Raw genomic sequence first — 20,992 nt, 5'->3', positions numbered from 1 at the left:
ATAAGGGTGTAGTTCTATCACATTAGCATCTTTTGGGTCTAATGCTTCTGGTATCTAATCGATGTCGAAAGGTCAATCAAAAACATTTGTAAAATACTTTTACTAGCAAGGGCAAGTAAGGTATCGAATCCACAGGGAATCAGTGGAAAATGCTAATTAAGTTCAATACTTAGTAACTAATTATACTAGGCGGACAAACGATGTCAAGTGGTTTAAAGGATTTGTTAAACGAAACACTATTAATTTTATTTGTAAACAATTATTAAAAGGTAACCAATCTCAAGGTTTCAGGTTTTGAAACAAGTTGGATAGGTAATTAAATCTATTGAATTGTATGGTTTGTTTGACTATGTTAATTATCATAACTTAATTCGAATGATTGACATGGCTAAACAATAATCTAGTTGATTGTCAATTTTAGGTGTTGGTGACTTATTAGTATTATGTAGTTAGGTCAATGATACTAAGAACTCAATCCTAATTGTTGATGACCACAAATTGTTTAACCGATAAACTGCAAATCAATTGATTACCAAAAACACTTTCAAGCACACAAACAAAATCCAAAAGTTAAGGTCTAGAGTACCAATAATCCAACAAACAACTTAACCTTACACCCGGAGATGGTCACTAGCGGATTAGCCTTGCATATGCATCTTCAATAGCTCTCTTGATTCTTGAATGGATGATGGCATGGATGATTATGGTGGCTGGGGGGTATTAGGATGGTGGAAAAAGGCTCCCAGTTCATCAAAATATGTTAGGGTATGAAGGATAATCGTTCTAGGGTTGAACCGGGCTTAAATAGTAGGCCAAAACCTCAAAATTGCAATTTTCCGTCCATGCGACCGTAGCCTACGGTCGCCCCACCGTAAGCTACGGTGGTGACCGTAGCCTACGTCAGTGGCCACTGCTTTACGGTGCAGTCCCCACCGTACTTCGCCCATAACTTCTTCTTTATAGCTCAGTTTCACACCCCGTTTTCGGCCACATCTTTGTCTTCAAATTCTCTATCATTACACAATATAAAATCTTCATTTCCACTCCATCTCAAATGCTCCAATTTAGCTCCTTTAAGCTCCACTCACCTATAAACGTAAAACCACTCAAAGTAATCGTGTCAAGACATATAAACACACAAGATACACGATATAACTTACTTAACACACCCTAATTCACCCACACATCAGTATCTCTCGTCATTGTTTACATCACATGTCATGAGAAGATATTCAAATTCTTGGGTATACTCGACCCTCAATATACTTCTTACCTTGTTTAAGAAAGTGTAGTTTGGAGAAGCTTTCTTGAACATAGTACGTGGGCATGAACTTTCGCATGAGCAATTTCTTCATCTTTTCCTAGTTCATTACATTAGTCTTTCCCTGTCGTTCTCGTTAGAGCATGCATTCACCCGTCATGTTGTAACATCTTTTACTTTTCAATTCCATTGAATTTCATGTCATTTATAACTCATGTTTAAGATTTTATGTTACAGACCCGATCGCAAACTCTTTTTCATGTATTTTATTCCCAAATTTTATTTTATCAAAGTCCATGGATTTAAACTTCTCAAAAATCAAAATTTCTTTCTTTTAACTCTTTTTGAAGATATTTCATGAACCTAGACATGTCTCCATTATCAATTCATCATTTGACTCATTCCATTGAGCCAATTCCATGATTTTCTCCTTATGACTAGCTATCAATTTAATTCGCTTTGACCTTGTTTTTAACGATTCTTGGCCTATATATATATACTAGCCTCTCCTTCTACAAATCTTGCAACACAACTCATTTTACTCCCAATTATGTTCTAGCTCTCTAATTTGTGCAAAGTCCAAGTTTGACCAAGGAAAGTCAAACCGCCCAAGTTCAAGTTTATTCTTTTTGTCTTGTGTTCACTCGTCGGGTTTGTATGTTGATTTTTCTATGAGTTTAGTTTGTTTAGGATATTATGCTATATTAAAAAATATTTTCAAACGGCATTCGTCCCGTAACACCCCGGCTAAAGCGGAAACGCCTGAGTGTGACATACAGATTGCTCAAAAACACATGACACTATTAGGTGACTATTATTTCATTTAAATCTTCATGTAACACAAGTGTAACAAATAATAAAAGTTGTGAACAAATAAATAAACAAAGAGATAAGTTGTTCTTTTAGATATCTTATAAGCAAGCTATGTGTCTTCTAACCTTCATCCTCGTATCTCTACACCTGTAGCATATGTATAAAATAAAGTCAGCTATGAACATAGCTGGTGAGATTTCCACAGTTTGATATAATACGTAAAAACCATACAATTCCATGAACATGTGATAAACGAGCAAGTAAGGTCCTTTCCAGTTGGTATCAACCAACGTACTCGGATAATCGCGCAAGTAAGGTCGCTTTCTAGTTGGTAACAACCAACGTACTCAGATAATTAGGCCATTTTCCACTCGATACAAATGGACCTGAGTGCAAAGGGGGGGCGTATGATAATACTTATTGAGGCAACCACTGAGCAAGTAATTATGAGCAAGTAATCAAGTAAACACACAAGTCCATGTAATGAATTGTTGTTTGTAAGCAATATGATAAATCTTGAGGTTTTGAATAGGATACATATACTACCCCTAAAGATATGAAAACGTTTAAAAAGGGGTGTGAGAAACTCACCTTATGAGTTGATATGATGATAATAACCGAATGCGTCTAAAAGATTGTAAATGACGAATGAACCAAGAGCGTCACAAAAGCCGACTTGAAAGATTCGCACTAGTTAGGATAAACGAATACGAGACTTTAATCGATAATCCAACGGGATTAAATTGATAATTTATGTTGAGGTTTTGAGAATATATTACAAGTTTAACAACTCTTGATTATTATATTATTAATTAAGTTTACCAAATTGCATTTATAATATTATATTATTATTTTATAGGCGATGACGTGAAGAATAATAAGTTCGGGATTCTTGAATTAATACTCATAAGTTAGAAATTTATTTAACGTATTAACGGAATGGGTTTAATATTTTAAATGTTACGATATAGTTTGTTAATGATTTTTAATTAATGTTTTACGAGAGTGGAAGTTCGGTTTTTAAATGAAAATAGGGAGATATTATTTATACTTAATTTATATAATTTTTAATTTAAACTGATTTTTATAATTTGTTTATGATTTTAAAATGATTTATTATATACATACATACATATATATATATATATATATATATATATTAATAATAATAACAGAAACAGTTTTTAAAAAATTAATGCTTAACCCGGGTTTCGAACACGGGTCTGGGTGTTAAAAGTGTAGTGTGTTAACCAGTTGGCCTAAGCAAGATATTCGTTTAAAACTTGGTTTTTATTATTATATATATACTATTAGGTTTTAATGATTTTTAATTAATAATATTAATAACAAAACAGTTAACCAAAAAATAAGGAAGGTTGACCCGGATTTCGAACCCCGGTCTTGAGTTTAACAATACAATAGCTCAGCCACTGGACCAGTTATGTTATTCGTTTAAGACATGGAAATAATTAATAATATACAGAACTTAGATTCTTCTACTCTAATTGAAACCCTAGGTTTTCAATTGGAGAAATCGGTTCCATGCACGATGAATTAAGCTTAGGGGTTTTGATTAGTGGTTGAAAATCGGTATAATACATAATTTAATTACCTGAAGTCATTTTTATTTCTCCGGAATCGGCTCTCGCCGGAAAACGGAAGCAAGAGTTTGATTACGGCCAATATAGAGAGATTAAGTGTGATAGAAGGATGTAAGCAAATTGAGGAGGTTGTGTAAGGTCCTATTTATAGATGAATTGCAACGAGGGGGTCAAATCTTGAAGTTAATTTTTGAGAATTAAGGCCGGCTATAGTTACGGGATTTATTGGCAGTTATCGGTTAATATAATCAAATTAACTCGTTAATTATAGTATAATACCGATGGTTAGTGATTTTCATTTTTCTTAATTGAATTAAATAATGCGTTTAATGGTGAAACGGCGATCTGCGGCGCCAGATTCTGGTGGCCGGAGGGTTTCCGAGAAAACGGGGAAGGAGGGGGTGGGGTAGGGTTTTTATATAATTTAAATACTATTTTCACTTTACACCCCTTAAGATTCATAGTTCTTTAAAACTGAAATGAACTTACATAAAGGCCCTTGAACTTTTAAAGTATATTTTATGTTTATATTTCCATGATTTATAATTGAGACTTTTGGGATATTTACGTATTTAACCCATAAGGCCTGATTAACGATGAGACTCGTGATTTTGTAAACGAATCAATGAAATAATATTCGAACGCATATTGAACATCAAATGTCGGAAATATAAACGATGAACAAAATAAATTGAACAAGAAACCGAGTCGGAAACATTGGCGAACGTCAAACGAATCTTGAGAATTTAATAATACACACACACACACACACACACACGTGTGTTTGTGTATAAATACTTGAAAATAAAAATCCAAAAAATCGAAACGGGTCAAGTTTTCGGGTTTGAAAAGTAACGAATGTTACACGTTCGGTTAAAAACGAACTCAACTTGCTTATGTTTATTTGGGACAAAGTTTGGTTATTTTTCTATATATAACTTTTGAAACATAAACTACTAAAGTTCTAACCAAAGAATAATATTTTTATCATGACGGAAACGAACACGACATAAAAACAGGTTCAGGTCTGTCTAAAAACGAACTACTCGCTTAAACCGTTTTCTTACTTTTTAGGCCCGTCTAACTTTCTTGAACGGCCGAACTCGTACAAATTGATTACAAATATCGCAACCCAAATTCTTAATAAATTTTACCAACTTGGGTATTTTTACGTCAAAAACATTACTAAACCAATTATAGAGGGAAAAATATATTTTTCGTTATAAACTCTAAAAATTCAAACTTTGAACAAAACCTATCGCCGTCTTTGATATTTTATTTCATGTCCATTATTTTTAATTTAGAATTTATTTCGTAGGACCGTTTGCCGAACCGAACTTGTACGGTTCAGCTCGCTTAAACGCTTATTTCGCTTCACTCACTTACTTTAACAAGTGAGTTTCATAATCCCTTTTTGCTTTTACACATTTTGGGGTGTAGCACGTTATAAACTTTTATTTGTTATTTGATGTTTCATGTTGCAAACTAAAATTCACACGTGTGTCTTGTATGTATTTGTTTCGTATCATATTGCTTGTAAATTATGTGATTATGTGCCAGTTGTTTATTGTTTTTGTTGGTGAAAGAGACTCATACACATATTCAAACGCAAAGTGGGAGGATCCGACGGGACGTACCTGCGCCGCCTATTCTTTCACATTTGTTGGAACATTTGACGGTATCATTATCATTATCTATACTCCAAGTAGCTCGGCGAACGGGGGTTCCTTAGTGGATTTGACTTATGTCAAGTGAACGGGAATATCATGTATTTAGTTTCTTTTACTTTATAATTGAGACGTTACATCTTGACTTGGGAATTTTACACTTTTCATATTATATACATATGCAAACTTTATGAATTCTCACCAACATTATTGTTGATAAAATATATTATTTTAAATGTGCTACAGATTGAAGTTTAATTTGAGAATTGAGACTAGATAGTTGGACCATTAGGTTATTAGAAACATATCAAAATGAAATTCAAAGTTATTGTATTGTTATTTGATTAGTGCCAAATTGTGTACTTGTGGTTTAATGAAATGAAATAAATATAATTATTGTCGCTTTAATAGCATTACGAGCTTATAAGTGATCTGTACGTTTCATCCGGGCGTATTCCGCTTAAAGCCGGGGTGTTACACATGTAGAAGCATACTTTCATAGCTTCAAGGCGACAGTCTTGACCTTGTTTTCTTATGTGATTTTCTTGAGATTGAACACTTTCTGAAGTTCTAAGTCATTAATCTACTAGTCATCAAGATCAAGTCGACCATCGTGTATACCCATGGGCCATGGATGTTGGGTTGAGCCTCAATTGAGGCGTGAAGTAGATTTAGATTGGAGTAGAGTACTGTTAGAGAGATTAGGGCTATTAAAAAAAACTTAGATCCATAAGAAAAGTTTCAGGTCAATAATTATTACTAGGGAAGAAATTCAACTCAATAAAATTCATTATTTTAATATTCCATTTAGGGTTGTTCATTAGTCACGCCGAACCGAGCAAAGGCTTGCTCGTTGCTTGGTTCGTTTACAACCGAGTCGAACGACTTAAATTTGAACCGAGCCGAAATCAAATCGAGCATTTCTCGATCGAATATTGAGCATTATTTATATCTTTATCATTATAAAAAATTCAATAAGAAACAAGTTTGAAGGCTGTAAATAATATATTTTGTAAACAAATGAGCAGTTTTTAGACAAACTTGTAAGAGGTTGTAAATTTTTAGGAGAAAGAATAATGAAGTGAATAATGAGCATGTAAATAAACTTCTAGTATTCTGAAAACTTAAATTGAACTAATGAAACTATAAAATTGGCAAAATAGGAAAAAATTAAAAGGGTTTAAAAAATTGTTAGTGTTGTAAAAATCGTCAGTCGTTAGTCGGGCGGTGGGGTGGAGACTAGCGACTGATCAGGATTAATCAGATCAGACTTTAATGTATAATTTTCAGTTTTATATATACATACACACATTTTCATATGTAATTTTCAGTTTTATACATACACAAACACATTTTGGCCGGAAATTGGCTGAAATATCGTTGGAAACTGTTGATTTTTGCTAGACTCTCGTCGGAAACAGTTGATTTTAGCCGAACCCTCGTTAGAAAAAGCCTACTAATCCTAATTTTGACCGGATTTTTCCATTGACCGATTAGCCCAAAATTAATTAGTGAAGTGGGGACTAACGATTAATCATGGATTCTAGTTGTGATTTTTGCAAATTGCTTATGTTTTATGTGTGTTGTCTATATGTTTATATATTTATTCATATATAATTATATATAAAATAAATCAAAAATTTTTTAGCCGAACTGTAAGGCCCCTGACCCGGGTGCCCTACTTTCTCGCTGGTTGGATTTACTCATTCACATAATTCGTAAAATCAGACTTAATTAAAACATTTTGCGGAAATAAAAGTCATTCATTCATACATAACATAAACATCTTGTCTTAAAATAGCATAACATAAGTCTTAAACATAAAACAAAATGACACGGGTGTCTTCTTCATAGTGATACCAGCCTTCCTCATATTGCCACGTGTCCTCATCAAGCAACTTGTCTCATTCTACTTGCCTGCATGCATACTAAAAGTCAGCTACGCTGAGTGAGTTCTAGTTAATTAACATACATTGCATTCACTTACTTACTAATACGTGTCCGAAGATAGGTATTAAGACTTACCTGTTCCTCTATTAATCAAACATACATTCATACATTTATACTTCTTGCTAACTACATACCTTGGATACTATAAAGATCCGGTCCTCACATACCTTGGATATTATAAACGTCTAGACCTTACATACCTCGAAATTATTAAGGATCTGGGTCCCACATACCTTGGATATCCTCAGAGTCCAGTCCCTCCTTACCTTGGATATTATAAGGGTTCAGTGCCCTACATACCTCGGTTATTATTAGGGCCCGGTGCCCTCTAACGTACCATACCATTCTACCTTCGTCACATTTTCTTTCTACTTCCTTCAATCGTAACTAATATAACAACTACGTGCATACTAGTTAAACAGTCCATATCATTCACATTCATACGCAAACATATATCTAATATACACTTACCATTTAAGTTAAGTGTATAAATCTAAACACATCGTAGTATGCACACAGCCCCAAAAACATAACACATAAAAGGGGCAAGAACTCACCTGGATCCTGTTACGTTCACCGTTAATAGTAATTCACTTCCTAAGTTGTGCGCGGCTAACTGTTTAATAATATACACGTATTAATCCTCTACATTTGCTTGTTTACTTATTTTATTTAGTTAAAGGAATTAACTGTTAAGTTAACGGTACCGACATGTAACCTCCTTAAACCGACCGCATTGGTTTCATGTACTTAACCTCATTTTATTAACAAACCGACTTCATTAGTTTACATCCTTAACGATAATTATATATTTATTATTATATTTACTTCATTATTATTAATTCACATTCTTAACTTTATCTTAAGTTCCGATCCTCACACTTTATATTATATTTTATATATATATATATATATATATATATATATATATATACATACATACTTTATTAGTTATCTTTCATTCGTATCTTCCTTAAAATTCCTCCACTCATATAACGAGCTCTTATGTAGTGTCTCTGAACGGGTCCCATAAGTCGTTGGTTTAGTACAGGGTGGTTACGGGTTCTAGACGAGTCGGGTCTCAGGTTCGGGTTTTAGTTTAAGTTTAGCATCCAAACGTCATCTTTATTATCCTTTTATTATTATTAATAATAAAGTTTTTTTTATTATTATTATTATTATTATTATTATTATTATTATTATTATTATTATTATTATTATCCACCAAACACTTCTTCCTCCCCACTACCCAACCCTAGCCCTCCCTACTCTCTCTCTTTTCTGGCGACCGGGTTCCGGGTCAGGCTTGGGTTTTGCCCCCTTCACCGCTGCTCCGTGGCTACACCACCACCACCACCGCTTCGCTTCTTCCCTTTCTTACCTACCCACGGCCGCCGCCACCTCTGCTAACTCCGGCCACCGCCACCAGACCTTCCTTCCTTCACCTCCGGCCACACACAACGGCTGCAAATCCAAGAATTTCGCATAAGAACTTCGCACGGGACGCGATTTGTTTGGTTCGCATAGGGGCAGTTCGCTCAGAAAGTTCGCATGCCGAAGTTCGCTTGGGATTTTGCAGGCCGGAGTTCGCGTGGGATGCGAATTCAAGGTTTCGCTCGGGGTGTGAATTTCAAAATTCGCTTGGGATGGAGTCGCGATATGGTTTAATGAGTTCGGATCTGAGCTGACCTTGGATTCGTGTCTGCTAGTTGCTCACCGAAAATGGGTTTTCCACCCTCGCCGTAATTCGCTGGTGTTATATTGCTTTTGTTACTTGGCTTCGGGTTCGAGTTTTGGCCGAACCTGTTGGAACCCGAGTCTCATTGAAGACCCGTTTTCATTATTTTGTTTTTTGTATTGTTTATTTTCTTAAACACCTTGTCGTTATTATTTGATTGAAACCCGTTTATCTTGGTTCGTTTATATCGATTCGTTGTCGGTTTGGCTTGGTTGCATATCAACAATCTTAACGAGTCAATGAACGAAATGAACATAATACTTACCTTGTTGGTGTTGTTGGACTAGATCTAGGGTGGATGGTCGGATTTGGAATGTTTGGTGTACATGAGATTTGTGTTGTGTATGGATAGGTGTGTACAATGATTGGAGAATGATGATGATGGAATGAAAGGATGGAATCTAGGGTTTTTAAGGTTTAAATAGGCAAAACCCAAAGATTTTTAGGCTCAAATCATCCTTAAGTCCATAATCCTTCTTAATCTTATCCACTATCTTCATATTATTTAATTAATTAAACGAGGCCAACGATACGATAACTATATAAAACTCGAAACATTTATTAATTCATTTATTGAAACGAGGACGTTACAAGTCTTTCCCCCTTAAAAAAGGTTTCGTCCCCGAAACCTATCTATTACATAAAAAACTGCGAGTAGAACTTAAGCATCTCCTCCTCTGGTTCACATGTTGCGTCAGATCTCTTGCGATGTTTCCAAATCACCTTAACTAACGGAATAACTCTTTGATGAAGTTTCTTATCCTTACGGTCAACGATTTCGACTGGCTACTCGATATAATTCAATCGCTCGTCCACCTCTATGTCCATTAACGGCACGTGAGACGTGTCGTCGACGAGACATTTCCTTAAGTGAGAAACATGAAAGGTAGAGTGAATCCCTTCCAGTTCCGCAGGTAGATCGAGCTTATAAGCCACTTCTCGTACACGAGCTATGATCTTAAACGGTCCAATATACCTTGGACTCAACTTTCCTCCATTTCTAAAACGAATGATACCTTTCCATGGAGAGACCTTAAGCATCACGTAGTCGCCAACGTTAAACTCGATCGGTCGTCGTCGCTTATTGGCATAAGAATTTTGACGATCTTGAGCAGCTTTCATCCTTGCCTTGATTTGATCAAACATCGAGGAGGTTTCTTGCACGACTTCCAAACTACCAATCTCTTTCTGACCAATCTCTCCCCAACAAACGGGAGTTCTACAACGTCTACTATACAACATTTCGAAAGGAGGCATACCAATACTCGAATGGTAGCTGTTGTTATAAGAGAATTCTGCTAAATGAAGATGATCATCCCAACTTCCTCCAAAATCTAACACACATGCACGTAGCATGTCCTCAAGGGTTTGGATAGTCTGCTCAGACTGCCCATCTGTTTGAGGATGATACGCCGTGCTGATGCTCAATCTTGTTCCCATTGCTTCATGAAACCTCTTCCAGAATCGGGAAGTAAAACGGGTATATCTGTCGGATACAATCTACAACGGCACTCCATGCTTCGTTACGACTTCTTTAATGAACACATTTGCTAACGTTTCTGATGATATGGCCTCTCGTATAGGCAGAAAGTGAGCACTCTTGGTCAAACGGTCCACAATCACCCAGATGGTATCATGATTCTTAGCTGTACACGGTAGCTTAGTTATGAAATCCATGGTGATGTGTTCCCATTTCCACTCGGGTATTTCTAGAGGCTGTAGCTTCCCATACAGTTTCTGGTGTTCGGCTTTAACTTGTAAACAAGTCAAGCACTTACTGACATAATCAACCACTGCGTTTTTCTTATCAGGCCACCAGTAGTCTTTCTTTAATTCTTGATACATCTTGTTAGATCCTGGATGAATCGAATATCGAGATTTATGAGCCTCGTCTAGAATTCGACTTATGAGATTCCCATGGCGGGGAATCCACATTCGATTGAATCTGATCTTCATACCCTGTGTATTATCTACCAACTCTGTCTATTGCCCATAAATCATCTCTTTCTTCATTAACCCTTCATCTGCAAGTACTTCTGTCTGAACTTTGCTGATTTCTGTAAAAAGATCCGTGTTAACAATCAGCTTGAAGGACTTTACTGTTGCTATTACTTCTTCATTATTCCGGCTCAAGGCATCAGCAACTACATTAGCCTTTCCCGGGTAATACATAATTTCACAGTCGTAGTCTTTGATCAACTCTAGCCATCTTCTTTGTCTCATATTCAATTCTTTCTGCTCGAAGAACTATTTCAAACTTTTGTGATCCATATAGATAGTACACTTGGTACCATACAGGTACTGTCTCCAAATCTTAAGAGCATGTACTACAGCTGCTAACTCTAAGTCATGCGTCGGGTATGTACTTTCATGCACCTTCAATTGTCTACACGCATAAGCTATACCTTTCCTAGTTGCATTAGCAAGCAACCCAACCCTTGATGCGAAGCGTCAGCACAAACTACTAAATCCTCGTTACCGTCGGGTTAAACAAGAATTGGAGCCTGTGTGAGCCTCTTCGTTAATTCTTCGAACGCCTTTTCCTGATACTTTCCCAAATTGAACACCACAGTTTTTCGGGTCATACCGGTCAACGGTGCGGCTATCTTGGAGAAACCTTGAATGAATCTACTATAATAACCAGCCAACCCTAAGAAATTGCGTATCTCAGTCGGGTTTTGCGGCGTTTTCCAATTCTTTGTCACCTCAATCTTTGCTGGGTCCACAGTAATCCCTTCGGGATTGATTATGTGACCTAGAAACTGCACTTCACGCAACCAGAACGCGCATTTCGAGAACTTGGTGTACAGTTTCTCATCTTTCAAAACTTCCAATACTTCTCTCAGATGCTTAGCATGATCAGACTCGATTTTCGAATAAATCAGTATATCTTCGATGAAAATGATAACCGACTTGTCTAACATCGGCCGACATACCCTATTCATCATGTCCATGAGTGTCACGGGAGCATTCGTTAGACCGAACGACATAACGAGGAACTCGTAGTGTCCATACCGCGTCCGAAACGCTGTTTTTGGAATGTCTGCCTCTTTCACTTTCAATTGATGATAGCCCGATCGAAGGTCTATCCGCGAGAACCAGCTAGCACCTGGTAATTGATCGAACAAGTCGTCAATCCGTGGCAACGAATATCTGTTCTTCACTGTAAGCTTATTCAGCTCACGATAATTGATACACATCCTCATGTGTTAGTACATGAAATGTGACAAATACTGGGAGTTGAACCGAGGAGTCGCATTGTCTTTGTATAAGATGCATGCTCATAACGAATTAGGGAAGGCTTCATGCATGTATGACGAATAAGAGGTGATTGGAAAAGAAATGGCTAACGAATGGGAAAGACAAGAGTTGATATATGATCATAACGAATGAGCTGATCATTAACTAACGAATGTGAGCTGCTTAATAACGAATGAGCATGCTAGTATTAACGAATGGCTTGTATACTATAAGGGCGCGTTCGTTTCACGGACTTTTTTTAAAGGATTTGGAATTGGAATTGGAATTGGAATGGAATGTTTGAGAATCCCTATCATGTGTTTGGTTGGTTAATATGTATTGGAATTGGAATCTTCTTTTGTTTGTTTTTGGTTGGTTACGGATTCGTTTTCGGCCTTTTGTTTCGTTGTGGTGGGTTTTTTCAGTTTCATTTATGTTCGGTTTTAGTTTTTTGTTTCGTTTTGATCGATTTTTTTGGTTTTTATCAATTCGGTTAAATTTTGGTTTGTGTTTCGTTTTCGTCGACTTTGGGTTTCGGTTCATTTCTTTTTTTTAAGAACGAGGGCAAAGGCGGAAACGTTTTAGTTTTTATACATTTTTCGTTTTTTATTTATATTTTGACTTATGATTTTTTTTATTAATTTTTTTGAATTTTTTTTGGAGGGGTTTTTATTGTTAATAAGAAAATCCTTTATTTTCCATAAAAATCCTTTAAAATAGGTGGGATTTTAAAATCCCATGAAATATGAGATTTGATGGAATGTAAGAAAATCCTTTACATTCCCATTCTTTCATTTAATTAAACGAACATATCAATTTATGGGTTTAAAATCTCATTCCTTAGAATTTCTTTAAAATCCTTAAAACGAACATGAACTAAGTAGTTCACATTTAAGACCGTTAGTTAGACAAGTCATAACGAGAACCATATATCTCACGAGACACTGATCTATACCGAATCTCTGCCGAAATTTCTAATGAACTTCAACGAGTTATTATTTACATCTTGTGTACGTGCTCGGTCGTTTTCGCTCACTGATTAGTACCGCAACGCACCGAAACATTCTCCGTGTGTTTTCGGTTTCGTAGATCAATACCGAGTTCATCGATCCTCATCAGGAAAAACAAGTGGTATCAGAGCTTTCGGTGCTTGATTCTACGTCTAATCGCTGAAATTTGTGTGAGACCGATCATCCTAACATGTTCGATTTTGATTCCGAAGTGTTCGTACTTTTTGGTTTGATTTTTACTTGATTCGGACTATAATCGGCTGATGTTTGATGTTGAGAACTGTTTAGGATTCATCTACGAGTGATTTCGATTCCAAATCTGTGATTAATTCGTTCTCCGGTGATGTTTTTTGTGTTTTCCGGCGTATATAGTTATTCCGGCGGCCACAACAACTTTTTCTGGCCATCTAACTGGATTCTCCGGCGAGTGTAACCAGAATTATTCAATGAGTTTTGTTTTTCTTTTTCCAACGGTGTCAATAAACTTTTCCGGAAAAGATATTAAAACAAATAACAAATTATAGATGATATCCGAGTGGTAACCGTTTTCGAAATCATTTGCTGAATTGAAAGGGAACCTTTTCCTACCGTCAAATCACACAACAAAGTTTTTCCTTTCTTTTCCTGGCGTCAAATCACAACAAATTTTGTGTGGTTTATTTCCGGTTTCGTTTTGATTTTTGGTTTATTCGATTCATTTCGGTTCATTCGTTTCCTATTTCGGTAGCTTTTGGTATCACAAATACGCATTGTTTTGATTCAATCTTTGCTCGTATTTACAGCTTGTTGTGTGCAGCAAAGTATTACTTCATTTGCTGGCTTATATTGTCGTTTCAATTTGGGGGCATTTTGGGAAGGAATGTTAAATAGACAGTATCCGTTTGATGATTCTGTGGCCATATCAGATTGGAGTTTGAATTGAGTATTTGCAAATTGAGTTTTTGATTTGATGGGCAGTTTAGTAGTTAACTCATTAAGGGGCATATAGGAATTAAATAAGAACTATTTGGTAATATACTAGCTCGGGTCAGATTTCTTGATTGATGGCGAGTGGACAGTTATAGAACTTGTTTGGCGAATTATCATTTGACTTTGTTTGTCAAAAGAACCAAAACAAAAGAAAACGACGGTTTTGCTAAATTTGCAAACGGGCCAGTTTCAAGACAAGGACTAAAAGATCGGGTCAGATTTGTTGTTTAATCTCAAGGTTCATTTGGGCATCCTAAACAAAAATTCAGATTTTGAGACGAGTAAAAATTTGTGTAAAAGTTTTGGTTCAGGTGTTAAAGGGGAAATTTGGATTGTTGTTTGGAATTTGATTAAAAGTTTGGCCGTGGACTTTATTTGTCAAACGGGCCAAAATGATAGAAAAAGGGTATTTTCAGGAAGGTGTTTGGAATTTTTTTTAGTTCGGTCAGATTCTAGTTTCGAAAGCGAAGTTGGACGTTTGTTTCGAAGATTTGTTGTTTGACTTTATTTGTCAAGCAGGCCAAGACGAACGAGTTTTTATCAAATTTTTTCGGTGAAATTTTTGACAAGTTTTTTCCTCAACGCGAGTGTGACTCGTTCAAGGAAAATATTTGGAGAAATTTTTTTTCTGGGTCATCTCATACGTTCATTTGTTTGAATATTACCTGCTGGTGGCGTTTTCGTAATTAACTGCAGTGGCAGTTTGGTAATATTGCTACAGTGGCAGTATTGTAATTAACTGCAGTGGCAGTTTGGTAAATACTACGAAAATACAAGCTAGAAGTTTTAACAAGCTTAACGAACGTCTTTTGATCAAACTTTTCAACGGGTTAAAGTTTGATTCGATTAAAGACATCATTTGAAGTTGTTATCAAGGAAAATTTTCAATTCTCGTTTCAGTGCTCAGCTCGCTTATTTGTTAAGCTTTTCAAAATGACAAGCGTTTATTCCTTAGCTGCTCAAAACGCAAATGATTCTGTGATTGGGTCTCACACTATGTGCCCGAAGCTTTTGAGGTTGGATGATTTTTCCAAATTGGAACCGAGATTTAAAGCTCACTTGGGTTATCTTCATCTAGAGTGTGTTTGCAATTTGAAAGATGTTTATATAGATCCAACTATTGGCAGTGATACTACAGGAATTACTGAAAAGGAGTTCAAGTTTTATGATATTGATGAGAAGAAGAATCTTGAAAATGAGACGAAGGCATATTCCACTCTTACTATGGCACTATCTGAAAACATCTTTCATCAGTTTAGCATATCAAAAAGTGTGCTACCTTGTTTGCTCACCTAAAGGCAAGTAGTTTGGGAAACACACTTGAAAGCAAGAAAACAATGTTGAAGTTTCGTTTCAGAAACTATTCACTGCTGAAAAATGAGACTGTGGAAGAAATGCTGAATCAGTACTGTTAATTGATTGCCGAAATGTCCAATGTGAAAATGGAGCCGAGTGAATGCAATCAAATTGACAGATTAAAGAATGCATTACCTCCTTTCTACTCAACTTACTTGATGGGTCTCATAGAAAATGGGTATTTCAAAACGTTAGATCTCAAATGTATAGATTTTGTTGAAAAATTGAGGAAGCGTGAACTAGAATGTCAAAGCTCATCTAAAGCTAATCAAGAGCCTTCATTATTTGATGAGATTTTATCAGTGGAATTTTTTGCCTTTGAAGTTGACGAAGAGTGGTTAATGGATTTAAAGAAAGCTCATGTTGATGATGGTTGGTATATGCTTGCTGATGAAATATTCAAGACCACCTCATCAATGAATGTTGATAAAGATCCAAATGTGATGGAAATTATCATGCCTGCCCAGGTGAATCTTCCTGATAATCTTTATGAATCTTATGATTCCATGCCAAAGTCACCCGAGGTATCTTCTAAACCATCTGATTCATTCATTTGTGAAACTTTTGCTAAGAATTTAAATTCGTTTGTTGTTGATGAACCTAAAAAAATTGATTGTTCTCAGTGTGTTGAATACAAGTCTAAACTTAAATCAATTCGTCACCACAATGAGCAATTAGTTTTTGATTTAACATGTATTCGTGATAACTATTGACAAGTGGCTGAAAATAATAAAATATCTAAAGATAAGATTGATGCCTTGTCGATTAGTAATCATGACTTGAAAGCACAAGTTGGATGTAAATTAATAATCATTGAAAAACAGTTTCAAAAAATTTTGGAATTGAGAACCAAAATAACTGAGCTTGAAAATGAGGTGCTGGAGTTAAAGAATAAATTGGATAAATTTAGAAATTCATCTTTTCTACTCAATGAAATCATTGAAGTTAACAGCAATCACCAAAAGAGTGGTAAAGCTGGTTTAGGGTTTGTTAAAATCCCTCCTCCTTTTCAAAATGATTACACCATACGACCAGACACGGTAAATCTAAAAGAAGTGGAAATTAACTATCCACTGACAGTAGATCCACCTGTGACTGTTAGTAAGGTTAAAATAATCAATGAGGAGAAAGTTAAACCAATTGATTCAATAAGGGCTGTTAAGAAAGAAACAAATTGTTTAACTCCAAAATCTCATATTCAAAGCAATCTGGTTTTTTCTCAATCTGATGATATTCTTATTGAAGATGTGGTTGAACTAGTGGTGGTTCACAAAAATGAAAATATACCTGTTGAAAATCATATTCTCTATGAACCACAAACTGCTGAGAAATCAACTAGTAAACCAAAAATGATTGTTGCACCAAAGACATGTGAAAAGAAAGTTGTTTATGAAAAGATATCAAAATCATTTTCAAAACTGTGTGTTAAAGGTAAAAACTGGAAGGTTTATAAATTAAAAGGTGTTGACAAGATGTTCGTTGATGAGCTATTTCCGATAGCTCTTGTTAAACCTGAGTGTGTTGAAAAAGTTTATAACTGTGATCACTCAGATTTTTTAATCGTGATGCATCAGTGATGCCTATTGGGGAAATGAAAAAGAAAAAATCAAAACCCCAAAAGGAATCTAAACCAGTATTGTTTCAACAGAACAGATTTGTCAAATCTACTGGTTCTTATGTAGTGGAAAATTTTGCACAGTGTTCAAATCTTGAATTTTTCCAAAATAAGAGAAGTGAGAAAATTCAACCCTCCGCGTCTGAGCTTTTAACAGAGTCATCTTCGACACAGGTTGAATTGAGAAAATGTTTTTATTGTAATGTCAAAGGACTTTTGATTGTTGATTGTCCTTACAGGAGAAAACTCAAATTGCCAGATGCTGTTAACAAGGTTTCATTAAATTTTAGGCAATTTGAGACACTTGAACGAAAAGCTAAACAACAAAGAGTTTATCTTAATTCATTGTTAAAATCTCCTGAAACGTCTCACGGTTCTGATCATGCGAAATTTTTGAGACAACAAGCTGATAAACCGTTACCAGCTTGGAAACCAAAGATTCCATCAGCATGTGCTGATCATGTTGAGGATACTGGCCGACTGAAGACTATGGTCTGGGTTCCAGTTTCTCATTAAATTATCTAGTTTTTGTGCAGGGATATCCAAGAAGATCTATCAATGTCATATGGATTGTTGCTAAATCAAATTTGTTGATAGTGGATTATCTCTGCACATGATGGGTGTTTTTGTTTAGTTTGATTTAGTGTTACTTGCAAAGATTCAAAATTCATAAAATTTTCAAACGGCAAACTTGTTCACCATTCACACTGTTTTAAAATGAAAGGTTTTTTTTGGTGAATAAGATTTTCAAAAGATTTATCAATGTTGGAAGATCGTTTTCATTTTTCGTTGTTTTCTACAAATTTTTTGTTATTGTTAATATTTTTAGGATGGTGAAAATTAGAAAAATCCACAAAGATTGTGTTTTCTGTATGAAAAATATAAAAAATACAAAAATATGTCGTTAATTTTGAAAAATATAAAATTTGAGAAATGTGATCCGACATATATGGGAAATGATAGTACATTGACTTAGCGGACCTAACACATGAATAAGCTAGACTAAAAAGTGCCGTAAGATCAATTGCATGATGTGTATGATAGGCTTAACAGAGCTGAAAAGATATAAACCTAAATGCTTGCCAAATCTAGTGGTGTTACATCTTGATGCATAGTTAAAATCTGTTTTAAGTACCAAAAAGTTTAAAGATTGCTGTGTGTACATGCGTTATTTTTGCAAAGAAATTCATCTTATTTTCTTGTTTCATTTTGCAGAAATTCAACTTCATTTTTTCTTTATTTTTATTCAAATCTTAGATCCTCTCCTGTGCGATAAGATTATCCAACTTGAAGGTTAAGATTTGAATATTCTGCTTTATTTTCTTGGTGTTTCATGTAAAATCTTGGACTTTCTTCGCGCGATAATACAAGATTATCCGAATTGAGAGTTAAGATTTTGTGCAACTTCAAATTATTTTTATCTTTTTATTTTGTTAAAATGGAATCTTATCTGCGTGTGGTAATACCGATCTTAATGGAAAATTTTAACTTTCTTCTTTATTTTCTATTTTTTATTTTTGCATGAGTCACAGCTAATCATTTCAAGAAAGGAAAAGTATATACATGTAAAATTCACTGTATAAAAGATATAAAAATTGTGTCTGATAGGTGGGATCCATATAATATGTGTGCTTAATTGAACCTTAATGCGTATCGTAAAGTTACTGAAGGATCTATATAAAGTTTAAAGTGGTGAATTATATCTGCAATCATCGTTGGGTTATGTGCATAATAATGTCGAAATTGAAGTGTAGTCTAGGACGTTACTAGTCAATATGATCCCATGTCACGATCTTTCTCTAAAAAAATATGTGCTGCTTACATTTACTGCTTTAATTTTCTTTTCATTATTTTTGAGAAAAATACAAAAGGATTTTAAGTGTGTTTTGATATAAATTTGGAAAAATCAAAAATATTTTGGGTGTGTTTTTAGCTTAAATTTTGTAAAAGCCAAAAAGATTTTCTTTCCAATTTATTTTTGATCTTCCGACAGGCGATACACATTTTCAAATTGTTTTGCCGTGCTACAAAAATTGTTTTCACCATTACACATTCTTATTTATACTATTTGGTGCTTAAATGCTAAATCAAGATAAACTTTACGGTTTATTGATGGAATGTGTTGATTGACTGCAGTTATGATAAGAGTGATGATTATTCAATCCTTGAATCTTCTCAAGATGGTGAAGTTAAGGTATGGCAGAGTATTCGAGTTAAGGGGGAGTAAAGATGCCGGTCATGTGTACAAGCTTGATGCTGATAAAGATTGGAGACGTACAACTAATGCCAAGGCAAAAAAGTTAAACGAACTCAAGCAATTGTCAAGGGGGAGTTTGTTAGTACATGAAATGTGACAAATGCTGGGAGTTGAACCGAGGAGTCGCATTGTCTTTGTATAAGATGCATGCTCATAACGAATTAGGGAAGGCTTCATGCATGTATGACGAATGAAAGGTGATTGGAAAAGAAATGTCTAACGAATGGGAAAGACAAGAGTTGATATATGATCATAACGAATGAGCTGATCATGAACTAACGAATGTGAGCTGCTTAATAACGAATGAGCATGCTAGTATTAACGAATGGCTTGTATACTATAAATAGTTCACATTTTAGACAGTTAGTTAGACAAGTCATAACGAGAACCATATATCTTACGAGACACCGATCTGTACCGAATCTCTGCCGAAATTTCTAATGAACTTCAACGAGTTATTATTTACATCTTGTGTACGTGCTCGGTCGTTTTCGTTCACCGATTCGTACCGCAACGCACGAAACATTCTCCGTGCATTTTCGGTTTCGTAGATCAATATCGAGTTCATCGATCCTCATCGGGAAAAACATCATGCTTCTGTTTTTCTTCTTCACGAACAACACCGGCGCGCCCCATGGGGAGATACTCGGTCGTATGAAACCTTTGTCGAGGAGTTCTTGCAGTTGGGACATCAATTCTTTCATCTCGAACGGCGTCAGTCGGTAAGGTGCTTTCACGACGGGCTGCGCTCCTGGTACTAACTCTATCTGAAATTCTACCTCTCGTTCTGGTGGCAATCCCGGAAGGTCCTCAGGGAACACCTTGTGATAGTCGCACACTATAGGAACATCTTTCATTTCCTTTGCCTCTGCCAAAGTGTCGACAACATACGCCAGGTAGGCACCGCACCCTCGCCTTAACATCTTATCGGATTTTATCATCGAAATGACGTTAAGCCCCATACTTTCCTTATCACAATAAACCGTCACTGTACCACCATCCAAGGACTTTAACCTTATTAACCTACTCTTACACACTATATGAGCCTCAAACTCAGGCAACCAATCCATTCCCAAAACCACATTGAACCCTCCTAAGGTCATTACAAAAAGAGTAACAGGGAACTCACGTCCCTCTAATTCTATCTTACCGTTCTTCACCATTCTCATGATCCTAACAGAGGTATCACTAGCCGTTTCTACCATAACCGTTTCAGGCACACGACTACATGTCATTTTAGCTAACTTAAAGAATGTTACATCTACAAAACTTCTACTAGCACCTGAGTCGAATAAAACAGAAGCAGAAATACCATTTACGAGAAATGTACCTGTCACAACATCGGGAATCTGTTTGGCTTGTTCCTGAGTCAGCATGTAAGCCCTGGTTCTTGGCCTATTTTTCTCAGCATCTCTCTTCCCACTTCCTCCAGCTTCACCCTCAGTGCATTCTCGAGCCATATGACCTATCTTTCCACATTTGTAACAGGTAGGTTTTGCATTACACTCATGAGCA

At 35.7% G+C, this 20,992-nt stretch overlaps 1 protein-coding gene across 1 annotated transcript; it reads right to left on the bottom strand.

Moving 5' to 3' along the window:
* Positions 1-19,795: 19,795 nt before the first annotated feature.
* Positions 19,796-20,937, bottom strand: LOC143555944 (uncharacterized). Its single transcript, XM_077045404.1, has 3 exons — positions 20,628-20,937; positions 20,240-20,465; positions 19,796-19,814 (listed from the first exon to the last, which is right to left on the bottom strand). The coding sequence occupies exons 1-3, from the start codon at positions 20,935-20,937 to the stop codon at positions 19,796-19,798; spliced, it is 555 nt and encodes a 184-aa protein (XP_076901519.1).
* Between the last annotated feature and the right edge of the window lie 55 nt (positions 20,938-20,992).

Source organism: Bidens hawaiensis, unplaced genomic scaffold, assembly GCF_021521415.1.
Source record: "Bidens hawaiensis isolate Kalapana, Puna unplaced genomic scaffold, B.hawaiensis_p1.1 tig00018415_1, whole genome shotgun sequence".
In the NCBI taxonomy this organism is placed as follows: Eukaryota; Viridiplantae; Streptophyta; class Magnoliopsida; order Asterales; family Asteraceae; genus Bidens; species Bidens hawaiensis.
Note: the sequence above shows the minus strand (reverse complement) of the source record. Positions and strands in the feature narration are given on the sequence as shown.

Excerpts from the sequence above, each read along its gene's own strand:
- LOC143555944 (XM_077045404.1), bottom strand. The coding sequence starts at position 20,937 with ATGGCTCGAGAATGCACTGAGGGTGAAGCTGGAGGAAGTGGGAAGAGA. Across the intron at positions 20,466-20,627 it reads CATGAGAATGGTGAAGAACG|TGACGGTTTATTGTGATAAG; the intron begins GTAAGATAGAAT and ends ATGGTGGTACAG.